The sequence below is a fragment of the Danio aesculapii genome, chromosome 7, assembly GCF_903798145.1.
Source record: "Danio aesculapii chromosome 7, fDanAes4.1, whole genome shotgun sequence".
Lineage (NCBI taxonomy): Eukaryota > Metazoa > Chordata > Actinopteri > Cypriniformes > Danionidae > Danio > Danio aesculapii.
Genome location: NC_079441.1, coordinates 18,332,313 through 18,353,375, shown reverse-complemented (window position 1 = coordinate 18,353,375; position 21,063 = coordinate 18,332,313). Strand labels below are relative to the sequence as shown.

The 21,063-nt window shown below is 37.0% G+C and overlaps 1 protein-coding gene across 1 annotated transcript in view; it reads right to left on the bottom strand.

The window, feature by feature from the left end:
* Positions 1-15,856: 15,856 nt before the first annotated feature.
* Positions 15,857-21,063, bottom strand: part of si:ch73-335l21.1 (insulin receptor substrate 1-B) — an 80,876-nt gene continuing 75,669 nt past the window's right edge. Inside the window, exon 3 of the mRNA XM_056461200.1 lies at positions 15,857-17,574. Within this exon, the coding sequence (XP_056317175.1) occupies positions 17,567-17,574 (8 nt within the window). The 3' untranslated portion in view covers positions 15,857-17,566. The remainder of the gene's footprint in view (positions 17,575-21,063) is intronic.

The window sequence follows — 21,063 nt, the reverse complement described above, 5'->3', positions numbered from 1 at the left end:
TTCATTCATTCATTTCCTTTTTGGCTAAGTCCCTTTATTTATCAGGGGTCGCCACAGCTAATTGAACCGCCAACTATTCCAGCACGTTTTACACAGCAGATGTCCTTCCAGCTGCAACCCAACACTGGCAAACACCCACACACTCTTGCATTCTCACACACGCACACCCTACAGCCAATTTAGCTTATTCAATTCACCTATAGCACATGTCTTAGGGAAACCAGAGCACCCAAAAGAAACCCACATGCACTCGGAGAGAACATGCAAACTCCACACAGAAATGCCAACTGATCCAGCTGGGGCTCGAACCAGTGACCTTCTTGCTGTAAGGCGATCATGCAGCCATGCAGCCCTTATTTAATTATATATTATTTAATTATAAATAATTATATATATTACCACATGTACAGATAAATGTAAAAGTGAAATCCTGTTCCCATGAATCTTTTAAAGACTAAAATCTCTGTACGTCACTCTTGTTTTGATTGTCAGGTTCTCGTGGACCTCTAGACTGAACATATGCACGTGCATAAACTCCATTTTCACATAATAAAATGCAGGGTATTGTACACAGAAACAACCATAGTATATATTTGAAATATTATTGCACAATAAAACCCATTTTTAAAAGTTTACTATCTCCACAAACTGCTGTTGTCATAAAAATCAACAGTCTTAAAACGTGTTCAATTTTATTTGACACTGTGCAAATGTACACAACTGAAATCAATAAAAAAGCACATGTGCAATTCTGCATGCACTTAGCTCTAAATGCATTCAGGTGGGCCTCATTAAGATGAACAAAGTTGATCAACAATATCAGTGTTTCAGGTAAGGCCACATTAGTAGGGTCATTTTGAGCAGGTGTGACTAAAAGCTTTGTGCACTATAGAGCTTAAAACATGTCTCTTCATTGCTTTCTGAGGTAAGCATTTACATTTCATTTCAATGCAACAGTTTAAAGAGGTTTAGTTCTGTTATGTAAGTAGAATCTTAAAACAAACCTGTTTTTATACAGACTGCTGTTGGTTTGTTTGACTCACTCTGTTGTTGGGTGTTTTCCTGGGCTGTCTCTTGGTAAGATTTGGTTGCAAGTATTATTGGAATAATTTGTTCATTCAAATCAAGTAATTTTGTGTGAAGTAAGAACTAAAGTGTGAAATTTAAAACTGATAAGAATACTTTTATAACATTGATAACTAAATGTCTTGTTGGTTTATTGCCAATGCATTTAGGAGACATCGCTGGAAATGATCCGAAGATCAAAATGCAAGCACTGGAAGTACTCAAAAATGCTGATTCTTCCATTGAAAAACCATTAAAAGGCACTCTTCAAAGCAATGTAGAACAGTTTAACAGCAAATATCAGTGGCCCAGAGTCAACTTTGCTCCATACAGTCAGAAAAGTGATGGCAATGCCAAAAATCCAATCTTTAGACTTCCAGAATCAAAAGATCCTGCATATGTTATGAATTACCAAAATAAGATCTTGTCCAGCATCAGCAGCGGAAATAATCCTATAGATTTTTCTAGCGTCAAATATAATAATGATCATGATGCCAAAACAAGCTATGCTTTCCAAACAGTCCAACAGGAACTCAATCCCTCACACTTCACAGGGAGCCGAATGAGCTCTAGTGATACTAATCTGGGCTCAAGGCTGGTGAAGAAAGAAGGACTGGTGGATGGAATGCATGCAGGAAATGTGTATAGGTCTAAGTCATTTGGATATCAGCATATTTCTCAATCAGAAATGCATTCAGGCAGTCAACAACCATTACGACTCAATGAACCCTATTTGAGGGAAGATATTTCCATCCAACCAGCACATGCTGAAAGAATCTCATCTAATTATAAGTCTAGAAGCTCCAATGCAAACCATAATATGAGGTTCAAAAGTGATGCAAATGCCATGTTTGATCAATCCAATCAAAATCAAAAAGTGCTGAGGAGGGTCATGCCAATTGTAGAAGATTTCTCTGTTGTAAAAGCAAATCAACAAGAGCACAAATCATCGCCACATGTCTTTTCTGCTGGGACCGCAGACCTTTCTCAAATTTCCTATGAGAATATGAGAGATGCATCTCTTTCTAAGATTCCCACAGTTCCAAGACTAATAACTTCAGTTGTAAAAAGGCCAAATTCAAATAGAGGGAACAGCATCTTTCCCTTAAAAAAAGCTGTGATGATTTCCTCTGAACCTGATCAGATCAAGCAGTCAGATTCTAGAAGGGTCACCACTCCACAAGCAAATCCACAAAGTAGCTTTGAGTATGGAAATACAAAGTCTTCCACAAGCAGCTACACCCTAAAGGACATTCAATCGACATATGCACAAAATGGCAACCAAATCAATCAGAGTTATCAGGATCTTGAACCTATTCAAACATTTCACACTCCGAAGAATAATAAAGTGGCTTCAGGTTCATCTGTTGATGTTCCGTCAGTGACCAATGGTGTCCTTTCTTACAAACAATTCCTGTCAGATGAAAATAACATCGGAAGCCAGCTTTCCGCATTATCTAAACCATCAATGCAAGGCACGTACTTGACTTCCAAAATACAGTTTCCAAAGAACCCGGTGTTATTTTTGGAACGTGATGAGAGAATTAATCTACCAGACACCACAAATCATTCACTAATGAAGTCAAGTCAGCATAGCACGCGGCATAGGACTGATTTGAATCCTTCAGGCCAAAGTATAACCCAATCGTTATCTGTTAAAAATTATCCGGTGCCAAGTCTCGTGCCAGGCAACACTATGAAGAGTGTTTACAGTGTTAGTCCATCCGTGTCTGGCACAAATAAAGATTCAGCTGTATCTGCAGATCAAAACCATCCATATTATATATCTCCCAAAAAGCCATATGCTTTTAAAGGTTTCTCATTTGTCCCAACATCTCTACAAAAATCCGAAGTGCACTTTGAACAGAAACCCATCACAAACTCTTTATTAAATGTGCAATACGTTAGTGCTCATCCAAGTACCACTCAAGAGCCCTTGATTTCTGACCAGTATGAAAAAATGCTTTTCCAGTTTGAGGACTTCAAAACAAACCAAGAGAAACAACCAGATCCTGATCTGACAGACTCCTTTAATAACAGGCTACAGCTCCCCTTTACAGAGGGTGGAAGTAACATGAAGTACGATGTTCAAGGTCAAGCTGTAGCCAAGAGAACAGAAACTTCACATAATGGAGCAGCTTTTCTGCAAAAACACCTTAAAAAGCTGTACAAGGAATTACCACTTGAGGAAGTTCAGTCAGAAACATCTGAGAGGTGGACTTCAGCCTTAAACAACCTAATTGAAATGCCAAAAGTGGGATCCTCCATCAGCAGGTTTGATGGTTCTAACACATACCCATCAACCATAAAATCTTCCAACAATCAAGAGAATCCTAAATCAGAGATTATTCAACCAATTTACAAGTCGTCTCTTATTAACAAAGACGTTGGTAATTCTGTTGTCCATCCGATTCACGTGTATAAATACAAAGGTCCATCAAATCCAGCAAAGGAAATTCTAAGGGACAGAAACCCAGCTGGTGTAACACAATCAGACATTAGTGAAAATGGCATGAGATCAAGTCCGACAAGTAGTGTTGTGATTGAGAAGCTGGTTGAAGTGACAGAAGAAGGGAAGGGATCTGGAGAAAATTCATACTCTCAAAATTCTTATTCAGTGCCAGTCACTCAATCTACATCATACAGATCTGCTGATGTTAAGAGTCACAAAGTGAATAGCTTTTCCACTATTTACAGATCTACTATTAAACAGTTTGACCAGATAAATGAAACCAATATTGACTTCAATGCTGTCGACGTGTCCCAGTCATCAGGTCCCACAAGCAGCTTTGTAATTGGACGGTTAATCAATACATTTGACAATGTTTCCACAAAAACAAATCCCAACGCATCTTTAACAAAAGCTGCCCTAAACCATTTTAAACCAGTTCAATTTTCAGATATAGCTGGTAGTGCTTCTTTTACTAATGCTAAGCTACATTCTGCGGCCATCACACCAAAGGAAGTAGTGGATGTCACAAGAGTTTCAAACCACTCTGATTCATCAGTGATGGTGGAAATTATTGGCAGCTCCCCTGAAATCCCAACCTTACAAACTGAAGATGATGTTCAAAGCCCGGTGAACTTGAATGTCTCTGAGTTTCTGCCAACAGCTGCAAAAGACATCAGCACAGAGTCTCAGTCATCATTTACAGAAGAATATTCTCCACCTCAAACAACTGTCTTTTCCACTAAACCACAGCTGGATCATTCAAAAGTGGATACTGATTCATTTTATGAGGGAACTTTGATGCCTGATATTACTACTACGTTGGTCTCGGTTACCTCCTATTGAGACTGGCTTCTTTTAACTCTATGAACTTGTATGAACATTAATGGTAAACGTCTTTAGAAGACGTCAGCTTGAGGTGTTTCTCTGTTCTGTAGGTAGATGGCGCCAGATCTGTTGTCACGTTCATTTTTGCATTAAATGGAATGAATGTGAAATCTGAGCTTCATTGGGTTTTTTTTTATTACCTCTTATGTTTACCTCCTAACAGCAAATTATATTGGGGGAAATATTACAGCTTGTATATTTACTTTTTTTTTTAGGTGTCAAGGAAATATTGCACTCATTTAGATAATTAAAATCGTTTTAGCAGTCAAAGCGCTTTGATCTGGGTTCATTTTGCATAAACAGTCCATGTTGAAGTTCTAGAATTGACATTTCTGAGTGTTACAGACAAACTATGATGTTGTTTGAGCTGTTTCGGATAAAAACAATTGTAATTTCCCATTGGAACATTCATTTATTTTCCTTTAATTTTAGAGTTGAGATTACTCTTATTTTTAAGATGACTATTAGTGGTTTAAAGAATTGCTTATGTAACTGGTTCTGGTGTTTTCTTTTTAATGTGGGAATAACCAGACGGATATCAGAAGCCGTGACTGCTCTAATCTCTCTCTTCTTCCATGTGCAGTCAGTGCAGAAAGGGAAAGTGCAACGCATTTAGCATTCACATGCTTTAATTAGACAAAATAAATGAAATGCTCTATTATAGTGAAGTCCAGAATAACAAAACAAATGGGGAATACAACAGTTTAAAATATTATTTAAACAATAAAAATGGCTTCGAAGGAATCCTTTTTTTTTTTTTTTTTTTTTTTTTTTTTTTTTTTTTTTTTTTTTAAATTAAGGCAGTGCAGAAAAGGAAGAGACGGGTGCAAAACAAACTTAAAACTGAAGCTTCTCTGGAGATTTAAAGGAGAAGACGCAAACACATAAACACTTCAGGTAATACTTAACACACATTTTGTGTAATTCTATAAATAAAGTGAACAATACTTACCATACATTTAGCACTTACTATTAACTGGATATATCACATCAAGGACTATACTGTGGTATAAATAAAAATTATATAATAAAGGTTCAAATGTCATCTAAGACACAGGAATTCATTAAATCCACTAGTAAACCTGTAAGTTTTGTCAACAGATTTAATGGATTTTTTTTCTCCACTAAAAGTAAATAAGATTAATTAAATGTAAATATTAAATTGTACAAAGTTTTAAATTGATAAATGTTTTAGACATGTTTATTTAATAATTTTTCTTTCAGCTTAGTACCTTTTAATCATCAGGGGTCACTACAGCGGCATGAACCGCCAACTTATCCAGCATATGTTTAACACAGCGGATGCCCTTCCAGATGCAACCCAGTACTGGGAAACATCCATACACACTCATTCACATGCATACATTACGGCCGGTTTAGTTTATTCAAGTCACCTGCACTTAAAAAAAAATAGTTCTAGTGCTTGTTCAAATTACCTGTTTAAAATGAGCTGAAACAACACAATTCTTGTCATTTCTTTGGTCAATTTATTTGTTTTATGTTCAGTCCACTTAAATTTGTTGGTCCAACTTCCTGGTTAGGGGATTTGTAGTTCCCAGATTGAATTAAGAGAGGGAAATGTTGACAATAAAAGTAATCTTGGGTGTTAAAAGTTAATAGAAAGTCTTGTTAGAGATTATTCTTCTCTTTTAGTTTGAATATTTTTATGTAATGCTTTGAATTTTGAGGTTACCATTGTGCAGAAGCACCCATGCCTTGGGTGTTGGCAGCTTAATTAGCAAAAATGCAGTGTGTTGCTTTGATCAGTAAGCAATAACAATCATAAAATGAGTTCTGAGATCAGTCTCAATTAACTGTATGTGTAAGTCATGAAATATGTATGCTTAAAATGGCTTTTTTAGTTTATTTACTAAACTAATAACTTCAAATAAAACTAAGAGACTTTGAAATGTCTACATAATAAACATACATAATAATATCACTAATTTGAGTTTAAATTAAATAAATATAAATGTATTTAAACCTTTTATTTGATAAAGTCATGTTGGACCAACTCAATTGCATTTAATTGTGTGTGTGAATATTTTTTTTTTTTAGTTGGTGCTAAACAAATTTATTGGATGGAAATCTTGCCCTTAATTAAATTGAGTTCATTCATTCATTCATTCATTCGGCTTCGTGTCTGCTTAGTCCCTTTATTAATCTGGGGTCGTCACAGTGGAATGAACCGCCAACTTATCCCCCATATGTTTTATGAAGCGCATGTCCTACACCAGGGGTCAGGAACCTTTTTTCAGCAAAGAGCCATTTCTGATTTTTTTTTATCAAGTGCATTTTTTAAAGAGCCATTAGGGGTTTGCATATAACTAAACCTTTATTTATGTCCATGCACAGCTCAAAAATAATTTTTTTAATCAAAGATTTTTTTTTCTTTTTGCCATCGCCACTCATGAATGTTGTTTGAATTTACATGCGTGAGGTTACCATAGAAATGAAAGTTGCTAGCCCTTTATTGGTGTCACGATTCAAGTTAAATCACAGCCCCCACATGTGCATTGATTGAAAAATTCTTTTATTGTATAATTTTTTAACTTTATAACATTATTGAAGAGGGACAGCTGGAGAGCCGCATATTTTTGAGAGTCCTTCACTAATGAAGTCAAGTCAGCATAGCACACGGCATAGGATGGATCATAGGACGCAACCCATCACTGGGAAACATCCATACACACACTCCATCCAGTGACACTACGGTCAATTTTAGTGTTTCACATCTTTGGAGCACCCGTGCTACCCACTGTGCCACCGTGTCATCCTAAATTGAGTTCATCCAACGAGTTATTTTTTTGAGAGTTCACCGCATGTCTTTGGACTGTGGGGGAAACCGGAGCACCCAGAGAAATCCCACACCAACACAGGGAGAACATGCAAACTCCTCACAGATGTCAACTGACCCAGCCGGGACTTGAACCAGTGACCTTGCTGTGAGGAGACAGCACTAACCACTGTGTTGCCCCAGAAATATGTTTAATTAATTAGTTTTAAGTAATTAAGTTAACTAAAGGGTAACACTTTACAATGGGGTTCAGTAGATAATGCATTTACTAACATGAACTAATCATGAACAACACTTGTACAGCATTTATTAATCATAATTGAACATTTACTAATTGAGATAAATACATTATTAACGGCCAAGTACATGCTTGTAAACATTAGTTAATGCACCGTGAGTTTACATGAACTAACAATGAACAACTGTATTTTCATTAACTAACGTCAACTAACATCAACAAATACTGTAGTAAATGTATTGTTCATTGTTTGTTCATGTTAGTAAATGCATTAATTAACATTAACTAATGAACCTTATTGTAAAGTGTGACCAACTAAAGTTAGTACCAGTTTCAAAGATCCCATTATTTAATGCATTAACTATGTTATACAATAATTTCCTTAATTAATAGTCTTTGTTACAAATAATTAATGAAAACAACAGTTAACACTCTCTCTAGTCCATTAATATTAAAAGATTTACGAGATTTTAAATTTTTAAGATGCATTGATAAATATGGAAATTAAATGATTTTTAAAAATCTGACTTTTTTTCATTGTTCACTGAAGGTGTTGTTAATTAAAGCATTCACTAATAAAATGCAATATGTTTGCTGCAGTATTTCAGCATCAGTTTTGCAGCATCAGATCATTATGACTATTGTCATTTTATTATATAATTTATGATCGATGAACAGTGAGAGAAAAGTGAAATGACTAATAGCTAAAAAGCCCATCACTTCCATATTTTTTTTTACTGACCTTTTTTCCAAATATTAAGACGCAAGCCTACATAGTGTATGATGAAAGCATGAAACAAGCAAACATCAAAACACAATTTCACTTTTTAAACATTTCTTCGGCTTAGTCCACAGCGGAATGAACCGCCAACTTGTCCAGCATATGTTTTACTCAGCGGATGCCCTTCCAGCTTCAACCCAGTACTGGAAACACCCATACACACTCGTTCACACACACTACAGCCAATTTAGTTTATTCAATTCACCTATAGCGTATGTCTATGGACTGTGGGGGAAACCGGAGCACCTGGAGGAAACCCACGCGAACACTGGGAGAACATGCAAACTCCATACAGAAATGCCAACTGACCCAGCCGGGACTCAAACCAGCGACCTTCTTGCTGGTTAGCAACAGTGCTAACCACTGAGCCACCCTGTCACCCCAGAAGTATGTTTAATTCATTAATTATATGTAATTTAGTTAACTAAAGTTGATAACAGTTCCAAAGATCCCATTATTAATGCACTAACTAACTATGTAATTCAATAATTTCCTTAATTAATAGTCTTTGTGGATAATAATTAATGAAAACAACAGTTAACACTCTCAAGTCCATCAATATTGAAAGTTGAGAGATTTAAAATTTAGATTTAAAAAAATCTTAAATTTTTTCCATTGTTCACTGAAGATCTTGTTAGTTAAAGCATTCACTATTCAATTCAATTCAATTCACCTTTATTTGTATAGCGCTTATACAATGTAGATTGTGTCAAAGCAGCTTCACATAAAAGGTCATAGTAAATAGGAACAGTGTAGTTCAGTTTGTAGTGTTTAAGTTCAGTTCAGTTTAGCTCAGTTCAGTGTGGTTTAATAATCACTACTGAGAGTCCAAATACTGAAGAGCAAATCCAACGATGCGCAGCTCTACAGATCCTGAACCATGCAAGCCAGTGGCGACAGTGGAGAGGGAAAAAAAACTTCACTAAAGGCGGAAGTGAAGAAAAAAAACCTTGAGAGAAACCAGACTCAGTTTGTGCACGACCATTTTTCACTAATAATAAGCAGTATGTGTGCTGCAGTATTTCAGTCTTTGTTTATTTTTACTTTGCAGAATCATTATGACCTTGCTTATCTTTTTTGATATTTTACTATTTAATTCATGATCGATGAATATGTTTAACATAGAAGATCTGGTTGAGAGAAAAATGAAATGACTATGTAATAATAATAGCATTTCTATCGTTTATTTTTTTATTTACTGACCTTAATATTTTTTCCCCATATATTAAGACACAAGCCTATATAGTGTATGATGACAGCCTAAAACAAGCAAACATCAAAGCTCAATTTACTTTTCATACATCATATCTCTAATTATTTTCACAGTGTTTGTGCCCTAGACAGCCACCAGATGGTGTGTGTGCACTGCGGATGTCTCTCTCACAAGGTTCTTGAGTTCATTGTGAAGTTGCGTATTGTTCAATTAGGACTAAAACTGCTTTAAAATAGAAGTGCATTTAAACAAGCTGCAAGCAATCAATTATCAATCTGACCACACTTGCATGTATATATATATAGGTTGAACAATTTCTGACTGATCAAAAAACACCATGATTCTAAATGACAGTAACGCTCTTGCTTCTACAATAGCCTAGTATTAAAGCTATTGTATGAATGACCCCTAACCTTTTCCCATTAGAAAGGCCTGAGCAAAAAAAATCCCCTTGTCTACGCCCCATCCACACTGTCCCAGCATGAGGCCAGCACAGAGAGAAAAAAACTGAGGGCTTTTCTGTCAATCATGACTACATACATTGTACAGCAGATTACCACACTCCCCCTTAAATGCTTTGAAAATGGAACATTCCACTTTTCTGGGAAGTTAGCAGTTGGAAACTACTGCTCTTCTGTATGAAAAACTGGTCAAATGGTTGATGTTTTTAACAAACTAAATACACAAGAATGTTAAAAATGTCTGTATGTGCGTTGAACATGTTGCATTCTGTCGCTTTCTCACCCAAGCTGTTTCACTCCTCCGTCCGTCCCTCACCCCCCTCTCTATCTGTGTCTGAATTCTGTAGCATGTGTCTTTGGGTTCTCAGGAAGCTCTTGGGGAAAATAAAATGTAGAGGCCCCGCAGTGACGTGACCCTCCCCACTCTCTTCCCGCTCTGCTATTCACACTCTGTACAGCCAGTCTTAGGGTGCAGTTCGGGTACAGGGAGTCTTTTTGTTTGGATGTGGAGCCAACAGTCTCAACCATAGGCTCAGCCATTCAGGAAGAACCTCCAAATCTCATCTGAGTTTTAAAAGAAACCGGTAGCACTTTACAAGAAGTTCCCATTTGTCAATGCACAAGCCAACAATGCACACTGCATTTCACTGTTAGTTCAGCTTTTGAACCAATGATTGTTTTTATCTTTATTAGAAGGAACCTTTTCTGTTTGGAACATCTTTTAAATGTTTAATATTTTTAATGATTGGATTTGGAATTTTTATTTGAAATGTCATTTTTATAATCAATCATCAGCTAAGTGTGAGCTCTTGAATTACCATACCAGCATATTACTGCAAAAGTTAAAAGAGATTCAATAAATCAAATAAAATAAATTATATTTTAATAATAAAACTTAATATTTTAACTCAAAACGTTGATGTTTTGTATTTTGTTTTCTTTTGTGTGTTTGTGTGATCAAAGATGCTAACTAAGGTTAAGAAATGAAACTACAAAGTTTCCATGCCAAATAATGAATGTTCATGTTTATATAGATATATATTTTATCTCTACAAAGTCTCAAATTTTATTTCAGAATTCTGCTATTTGACTTTTTAAATTTTATTTTTGTCCTCGCAATGGCAAATTTACAAAGGCTTTCTTGTTTTTTACTTTAATTTTGACTTAATTTTGCAATTCTTTGGTCAAGTTTATAACTCATTGTTGATAATACATGAGCAATTCCATGGAAAAGTCAACCTTGCAATGAAAAACATTAAGTTTTCGCCAAAACATCAAAACCATTTCTGCATTTTTTTGTGTAAGCTATGCTTTAAAAATACTCAAAAATGTCTCTGTTCATGTTTTCAAACTATTATATTTTTACACCCATAACAGAGCTTTTTCCTTATAAATGCAAAAAATGTCAAATAAAATAAAATCAATTGTGTTTGTTCTATAGTGAGCCGACTCTTTTCCTTTTGACTAGCGTTATTTATTTTGGGTTGTGCAGTTTTTATTCACAGAATTTTGACAAAGTATGTTGTATACTGTAAACTTTTTTGGTCACATCCATAATGCATGTTTATTTTCCTCATTTAAAATATAAAACAAACGTTTACAGATTGATATTTTTCTGCTCCCATAACTCTGTGGTTAGTTGTTTTAGAAAATATAATGTTTAATGTTTAATATAATGTTAACATATACTTTCTCTGTGAATAAATTTTTTTAGATTTAACTGCAAATGTCACATCCATAACGCTGGCATTGCTCACATACTTGCAAACTCAACAGTTACCTTTTTAAAAAGTTTATTTATTTTTATTTTTTGCAAGCTGGCATTGAAACCTTTTAGTGAAGTTCTACCACGGTTTGACTGTCTTGATATTGCAGTAAGAAGCATGTTGTAAACATGTTGATATCCTATACTGTATGTCTGTTTCTTTGGCAAAAAAGAGATCAAGATACATGGAGAGTGAAGTTGGCAACAGAAAAGGGTCAGAAAAGAAAGCTGTTTTCGTTTAACGATAATGACAGGCTATTAAAATGCATTAAAACATAATAACCTTCCATGCTGTGGGCGATGAGTACACACAGCAAAGCTACTGTTCCCAATCAACCTGAGTCTGCTGAACTTTGCTTGTACTCAACTCTAACGACTGCACAATCAATGGGCTTAATGGATTAAACACATTACTGAGTACAACTGTGCCACATTTAAATCTATGGGAACAGCAGGGAAAACAGAAAAGAGAGCATTAGCCTACTGTAAATGCAGAATTAGACTGTTATGATAACCAAGACTATTGTGTCTGTCTCAGTCTGTTTTTTCATGCACACACTCACTTCCTGCCTCACTGAGCCAAAAGGGAAGTAATAAAGCAGGAAGACTTCCTGCAGTACAGCTTAGTTCAGCTGTGAGAGAAGATGTTTCCAGGCAAAAGCTGTTAGCAGGCTCATAAAATTAGCATAAGGTTAAGGGTAACAACTCTGAGGCAGAATTACACCTGTTACTGGACTAGGAAAAAAAATGTAATAATTTTAAATCAACACATTTACCTGATGCTGGTGCCGTAAAGTTTGTTTGCAAGAACAATATACGAACACAATAGCTAGTGTTTTAACCACTACATGTGGAACTCAAAACTATAGATAATTTAGTCAATGCTATAAAAATAATAACTTCATAGACTGATGTTCACTGTCCGTCCAATAGCCTTAAAAGCTTTGTGTTTACTTACCTTGATAAGCAATGCAGCATATTGCTGTTTTTCACTCCCTGATGTGTCGTGACTGATGAAATGGCGCCTCAGTTCAAAAGGCGGCAAATGTGTGAACGCGTTCTTTACCTGCTAGCTAACGTCGGAAATAAACATGAATGAATAACACACCTTTCACATAAAGACCCGTGTTTTTTAATCACTGGAAATTCACATTAACTTGTAAACAACATGTATAACACTGTAAATTTAACAAACTGAAGTAAATGTATAAGTTTAGGCTTTTATTAAACCTGCATGGTGTTCAGTTTATGTTTGCATACTTTCTACATTTCAGTTAGCCTATCTAAAAAATAATACCAATTGGGTTTAAGACTGCATAGCTTTAAGCATTATCTAGTTTTATCATTAGGAATAATATTTAATTGTGATTTAGCCTAATTTATTTAAAGACATTGCCACATTTTTTTGGTAAACTACTGACAATATTTCATTTAGATTCTCTCCAACTTAAGTGTGACTTCAAAACATATTTAAAATATATGAATAAATTAATACTTTATTCATCTATGTTGAATTAAATTGATTAAAAGTGAACCTTGCACACTGATAATGTTAAAATTTGTATATTGCACATGAGATGTGAAATTGTCCATTTATTTTTGTGTGGGTGCTTACATAGTATGGAAGACCCAAATGTTACTAAAACAATGCTTGTATACATGCATGGCCTAACATTTTTGGGGGAAATGCTTTAAATGTTATATCATGTATAAATATCTGAAACAAGCCTGAGGCTAAGTTTTGTATTATGTAGCATATTTTACTCTATTATGACACTGTTAAATGAATAAAGGGCACCTGGAGACTAAAACTGGGATCTTGTTTCATTTTTGTTTACAATCATTAAATGATTAAATGCTCAAGTAGATTCTTACCTCTAACACACACACACACACACACACTCCTGCTGGTGGCAGATATGTAAATGGCTGCGGCTGCCAGATGCTGATACATTCAGGTTTTGACAAGATTTTTCTCACTTCTTTTCATGTCTGAAGTTCAAAAGTCTTGCATTACTATCCTGCATCCTTCAGTGTTGTGCTGAGCCACAGGCCCTGAGGAAAAACACTGAAACGACACACACATGGATCTAAAGCAGGTCACGGGTGGAGACACCTTCACTTCTGTTTGTTTCAGCATGGAGCAAAGGCCGTCAGGTTTTTTTTTCTGCATGTGCTGCTGATGTGAGCAGTAATACAAACTGCTGTTGCATAGCAAGTGTTTCATGCAGTTTTACTTCGCCTTGTCCTGAAGCCACTGTGTCCACTCTTGCAGTAACAGGCCACCCATGAATATCTGCCCTACAGACGGTCAGTCTTCGTCCAGTGTCAGAGTGTGTGCATAACAAGTTGAAACCAGACCTTCCGAATAAAGATCTCTTTTGTGCTGGAGAATTGTGCATGAAAAATGTGTGGAATGACCCTCAAGACTCTGTATGCTGCTGTAGGTATCAGCTCTGAGAAAAGCTAGACAGTTTGCTATTCATAGACATACGACTTGTGATACTGTTTCCACACTGTCTGTCTATATGGAGAGGGCATTGGATGCATGACAGGACACGCTAGGGAGGCTGGTTACTGTCGGGAACAAAATATAAAGACAGTAATTGTTAGATAAAGCTTATTAATTTCACAATTGTAGTATACATAATAATATAACAATTCTAAGAAACTAAATTTTAAGAAACCGTCTTTTGCACGTTTCAACCTTCAAGGCTTTTGTATAGAGACTGGATTTTTAAAAGCATTAACATGTGCTTTCATCAGAGTGATATTACTACATGAGATTTTGAGTCTTCTCTCTTCATGTGTGTGTATGTGTGTGTGGGGGGTGTGTGTGTGTATTTGTGTCATGCATGTGTAAACTTTTCAATACCTGAACTTCGAATAAAATTTCTTTCATTTATATGTTTGTTTTTGGAATAAGTGTGAAGAATCAATGAACATACTGTATATAATGTTAACTGTTTACTGTTCCTATAGCGGATTTTAGTCACAGTTTCACAGTTTTTTTTTTTTTTGGTGTACATAATCTGATTCATATTCAAATATGCAGATATGAAAACAATGAAAGGGTTACAGTTTAGCAGTGTGTGGGGAAATACACAACTTACACAAGAACATGTGTGGCCATATTTCAATGCAAACCCAACAGACACATGCATATACACTCACCAGCCACTTTATTAGGTACATCAGTGCAACTGCTCGTTAATGCAAATTTATAATCAGCCAATCACATGGCAGTAACTCAATGCATTTAAGCATGTAGACATGGTCAAGATGATCTGCTTCAAGTCAAACTGAGCATCAGAATGGGGAAGAAAGCTGATTTAAGTGACTTTGAACGTGGCATGGTTGTTGGTGCCAGATGGGCTGGTTTGAGTATTTCAGAAACTGCTGATCTACTGGGATTTTCACGCACAACCATCTCTAGAGTTTACAGAGAATGGCCGAAAAAGGATAATATATCCAGTGAGCGGCAGTTCTGTGGGCGCAAACGCCTTGTTGATGCCAGAGGTCATGTTCGAGCTAATAGAAAAGCAACAGTAACTCAAATAACCACTTGTTATCTTGTATAAACAGTTAAGGCTGGTGGTGGTGGTAATGTAATGGTCTGGGGGATGTCTTGGCACACTTTGGGCCCATTAGTACCAATTGAGCATCGTGTCAACGCCACAGCCTAAATGAGCATTGTTTCTGACCATGTCCATCTCTTTATGACCACAGTGTACCCATCTTCTGGAGGCTGCTTCCAGCAAGATAAGGCGCCATGTCATAAAGTTTGAATCATCTCAGACTGGTTTCTTGAACATGACAATGAGTTCACTGTGCTCAAATGGCCTCCACAGTCACCAGATCTCAATCCAATAGAGCACCTTTGGGATGTGGTGGAATGGGAGATTCGCATCATGAATGTGCAGCTGACAAATCTGCAGCAACTGTGTGATGCTATCATGTCAATATGGACCAAAATCTCTGAGGAATATTTCCAGTACCTTGTTGAATCTGTGCCACAATGGATTAAGGCAGTTCTGAAGGCAAAAAGGGGTCCAACCCGGTACTAGTAAGGTATACCTAATAAAATGGTGAGTGTACATGTATATACAAAAACACAGATACATATATATAATTACAGATCACACACACATATATATATATATATATATATATAATAAAACGTGAAACATACAACAGAATCATGTATTAAACACTCCTGTTTTTATTTTAGCACTGTTGGCCAGCAAAAAGATGTCACTGCGATACAGTACGCGAGGACGATTCCCAAATTACATACTTCAAACCCTCCCTCCCCCACTCCAGACTGTCATTGGTTCAGTCCAGTGTGCATTGGGTCAGCTTTAGCATCATTGCGTGCTAGTGGAGGTGAATCTACCGCAGAACACCCTCATACAAACACAAACGCTCAGAGTATAAATAGACGCTCAGTGACATCCAGCCAAACGTCTGCTACCGGTTCCTTTCAGGACGAGCAGGAGGAGGAGGAGGAGGAGGAGAAGAAGCGGAAAACAGACAGGCACTTCAGTCTTAATGCATGGCTTCAACAGAGCACACATAAGGTGAAAGAAATAAAGATCAGGGAGGGCGATCAACTAGTCAGTGATGCTACTGAATGCTATTAGCGCTCCCTCTGCTGCTTTTACCACCTTCTTTATCAGCTAAGTTTATTTTACAGAAAGTAAAAGAATAAGCTTTCTCTTCTCTTTTCGGGTCTTGAGATTAAGGGTTAATCCGTGAAGTGTTGAACTCAGAAGTTGAAACATTGGCATTGTGTTTTCTTAAAATGAAAAAAAAGGTCTGGAATTGGACACATGGCATCTTATTTAAAAATAAAACACTTTGATTTTAAATTTAGGACAAATGTCTTCAGTAGTTTGCAGAACGAAACTATTTTACTGTACATTTTGTGTTTTACTCAAAACACATTTGTTCATTTTTCTTCGGCTTAGTCTCCATTTCAGAGATTGCAACAGCGGAATGAACCACCAACTATTCCAGCATATGTTTTACATAGCGGATGCCCTTCCAGCCACAACCCAATAGTGGGAAACACCCATGCACTCTCGCATTTTCACGCACACTCTTATACACTACAGAGTTTAGTTTACCCAATTCACCTATAGTGCATGTCTTTGGACTGTGGAGGAAACCGGAGCACCCGGAGGAAACCCACACCAACATGGTAAGAACATTCAAACTCCACACAGAAATACCAACTGGCCTAGGGCTTGAACCAGAGACCTCCTTGCTGTAAGTGCTAACCATTGAGCCACCATTCTGCCTTAAAACACATTGTAAAAGTGAATTTCCAAGTGATAATTTTGTTTCCATATTGAATGGCACCATCGTTTTTTCTACATTCTTAAATTAAATTCCTTTTTATGTAAACACTGCAAAGTGAAAGGACATGTGAGGGAAACTTTCATATATGTTTATAATTGTTTTGGTTTATGTAGACCCTCCAATAACCCAATGTACCTTCCTTATCAGTTCAGTTTTTACAGAAAGTAAAAGAATAACAATCTTACTCTTCAAGCAATTATTCAGAACTTGAAAACTTGAAAGTCTTCAGAAAGCGACAATCAAAAACAAGAGGCACTTTTTGTATATACATAACACGTTCAATGATTGTGAAGGATTGTAAATACTGTTCAAGTTTCTGCTGAAGCTCAGAGGTCACTGTCATTGGCTGCGGTGTCTTGATTCTCCTCTCTGATTGGCTGTTGTGCTGGTCTGTGGAGAGTCTGGACAGCACAGGCGGCTGCACTTGTTGCAGAGAGTCTTCTGAAAGTGCTTTTGGGGTCACACCGCACTCGTTCTCCTCTGGCTTTCAGCTGATCGGGAGACCGCAGGCAGTATATTTCCCAGAATCCCACACTGCTGAGGTTTCAACACTCTGAGAATAAAAACAGAAGTGAGATGTAAAGTTTTGCAAGCAGATATATTTATCGGTTTACACATTGATCACTGCTTTTTTAAATTCAAAGATTTGGTATTGAGCTGTCTGAAATTGATACAAATGTGTCTAAAACATTGCCGTTTCACGCTATAAACATTTTTAATTTAAATTTAGAAAAAAAGGGAGTACTTTACAGAATAAAACACTTCGTCAGTACTCTACAGCAGGGGTTCCCAAACTTTTCAGCCCACGACCCCCAAAATAACAATGCCAGTGACTCGCAACCCCCAATATCCTCTGAGGTGGTTATAAATACAGAAACCTTGCATGCAATGGCTCACACACACCAACAGACCCAAGTCTATTCTTCGTTTAATGTTTTTAATGTATGTCAGTGCTGTAAATGTGCCAGAAAGTTTAACCTGCTATTATAAAATCAATCTGCTGCATCTGACGCTATTGCTGTGTCTTTAATATAATGTAATTACCTCAGGGGTCGCAATCCAACAGAACTAGTAACTATAAGCTACTAAAGTAACTATTTAATAAATAGTAACTATAAACAACTTTTTTTCAGTAGGTTATGGATAAAATATAGTAATTCTTATGGTTTAATAAAAATAAATAGATTTTTGGAAATCACCAGGCGACCCAGCTTCATTGTCCCGTGACCCCTCGGGGGTCCCGACCCCCACTTTGAGAACCACTGCTTTACAGAATAAAACACCATTTTAATTAAACACAACTATAATATGCAAATGTAGAGATCCTAAGAATTTTCATATGGTCTCTTTTTCCATAGCTGTATATTTAATAAATGTTACCATTTGTTTTGTTATGTTTTTTGCTCTGCTACACTTTACAGTCCCTAAGAGACTAGAGATATCATAAGCAATAGCATATTTCTCCATAGCAGATGCAGACTTAATTAAACAGGACAGTGTAATGACAATAAGTTGTGATGTTTGGAGCACATATCATCATAGTTTGGAAAAGAAATGCTTGATTGTGTTTGCAAATAATGCATCACTTATACTTCACCTTACTCAATCTAGCCAACAGTTTTAAAATGAAACACACTGGAAATTGGAACATAAGAATGCAGTGTTAGAAACACATTTGTTGCAGTATCCCATTTACATGGCTTTGAGCAGTTTGTCAAACCATGTTTCATAAGATTTCACACATTAGAGGAGTTGATAATATGGAGTGAGACATGTGACACAAGAACACAAACCACTTTTTCAATGTGCAGGACTTATAAAAGTGTATGTACATTTAAAGGTTCTGCACATTGTAAAAGTTCTTTGAGGTCTGTACAAAGAACAGCACAAAAAAGCTTTTATTCATCAAATAATTTCCTGTAATGAAAACATGTAAGGAACTAGTGTTGTTGGTGTTTTCTGCCTCTATAGTGTTCTTTTCTCCTATAGAAACTTCTGTGCAATCTCTATATTCATATTTTGCAGAAACACAGGCAGAATCATGTACGTATTTTATAGACCTTGGCTGAGTCTGTTACATTGTTAGGTCTGGCATGAATAAATTTGCAGTCTATGAATCAGGCAGCTGAGCCTCTCTCCTCTTATCTCACTCGGTGAATTGTGCAACTAGAAACGAGAACATTGATAGATATCTCCTATTAGCTGTTCTTATCAGAGAGAAAATATTTTAATGCATAAAGACATCCGGTTGCAGAGGGCTGAATGCCTTTAAAGGGATAGTTTATACCAAAATTAAATCCACAGTTAATTTACCCACACTCAAGCCAAGCAAGAAGCAGACTTTGAAGCCAAACATGCACATTGATGCCATAGAATATTATTTTCTGCAAACAATTGGAAGTGCGTTCAATACATTCTGAAGCAGTCAGATTCAAAACTGTTGGCCAAGTCTGTTAATTAAAAGCAATAATGTTCTAGCTGCATAAACTGATCATTTTAAGACCGCAATGTATTGCCAGAATTAGTTTGGTCTGTGTGAATTTTTTACTCTCAAAGAAAGAATCAGAATCAGAATCAGAAAGAGCTTTATTGCCAGGTATGTTCACACATACGAGGAATTTGTTTTCGTGACAGAGCTTCTACAGTGCAACAGGATTACAGAGACAGGACAAAAAACAGATAATAAATATATTTTTTTAAAAATAGAAGTAAGTAGTGAGTGCAAATATACAGATTGACAAGTGTATGTACATGTTTATTACTATATACAACGTTATATGTGCAGCTGTTATGTGCAAATTGGCATGTAAAGTGTGTTGTTAAATAAGTGTATATGTGTATAAAAGTGTATAGCAAGTAGTGATGTTGGTTCCGCAATTATTATCATCAAGTGTTCATGAGATGGATTGCCTGAGGGAAGAAACTGTTTCTGTGTCGGGCTGTTCTGGTGCGCAGTGCTCTGTAGCGTCGACCAGAAGGTAAAAGTTCAAAGAGGCAGTGTGCTGGGTGTGAGGGGTCCAGAGTGATTTTGGCAGCCCTTCTGCTCGCTCTGGATAAGTACAGTTCTTGGGGAGTAGGAAGGGTTGTACCAGTGATTCGCTCAGCAGTCCGAACTATTCGACGTAGTCTTTGGAGGTCGTATTTAGTAGCTGAGCTAAACCAGACAGTTATTGATGTGCAGATGACTGATTCAATGATGGAGGTGTAGAACTGTTTCAGCAGCTCCTTTGGGAGGTTAAACTTCCTCAGCTGACGAAGAAAGTACATCCTCTGTTGAGCTTTTTTGACAATGGAGTCAATGTGAGTGTCCCACTTCAGGTCCTTAGAGATGGTGGTGCCCAGGAACTTGAATGACTCCACTGCTGCCACAATGCTGTCCATGATGCTCAGTGGGGGGAGAGCAGGGGGGTTTCTCCTGAAGTCCACTATCATCTCCACTGTTTTGAGCGTGTTGAGCTCCAGGTTGTTGTTACTGCACCAGACAGCCAACTCCTTAACCTCCTGTCTGTAGGCAGACTCGTCACCGTCCTGAATGAGGCCGATAAGTGTGGTGTCGTCTGCAAACTTCAAGAGCTTCACAGAGGAGTCTTTTGATGTGCAGTCATTCGTGTACAGGGAGAAGAGCAGTGGGGAGAGGACACACCCCTGGGGGGCGCCAGTGCTGATTGTGCGGATGCTAGATGAGAATTTTCCCAGCTTCACCAGCTGCTGCCTGTCCGTTAGGAAGCTGTTGATCCAATGACAGACAGAGGTGGGCACAGAGAGCTGAGTTAATTTGGGCAGGAGAAGTTTTGGGATGATAGTGTTAAACGCCGAGCTGAAGTCAACAAACAACATCCTCACATAGGTCCCTGGTCTGTCTAGGTGTTGCAGAGCATAATGCAGTCCCATATTAACCGCATCATCCACAGACCTGTTTGCTCTGTAGGCAAACTGAAGAGAGTCCAGTGAGGGTTCAGTGATGTCCTTCAGGTGAGCCAGCATCAGTTTTTCAAAGGACTTCATGACCACAGATGTTAGTGCCACCGGTCTGTAGTCATTT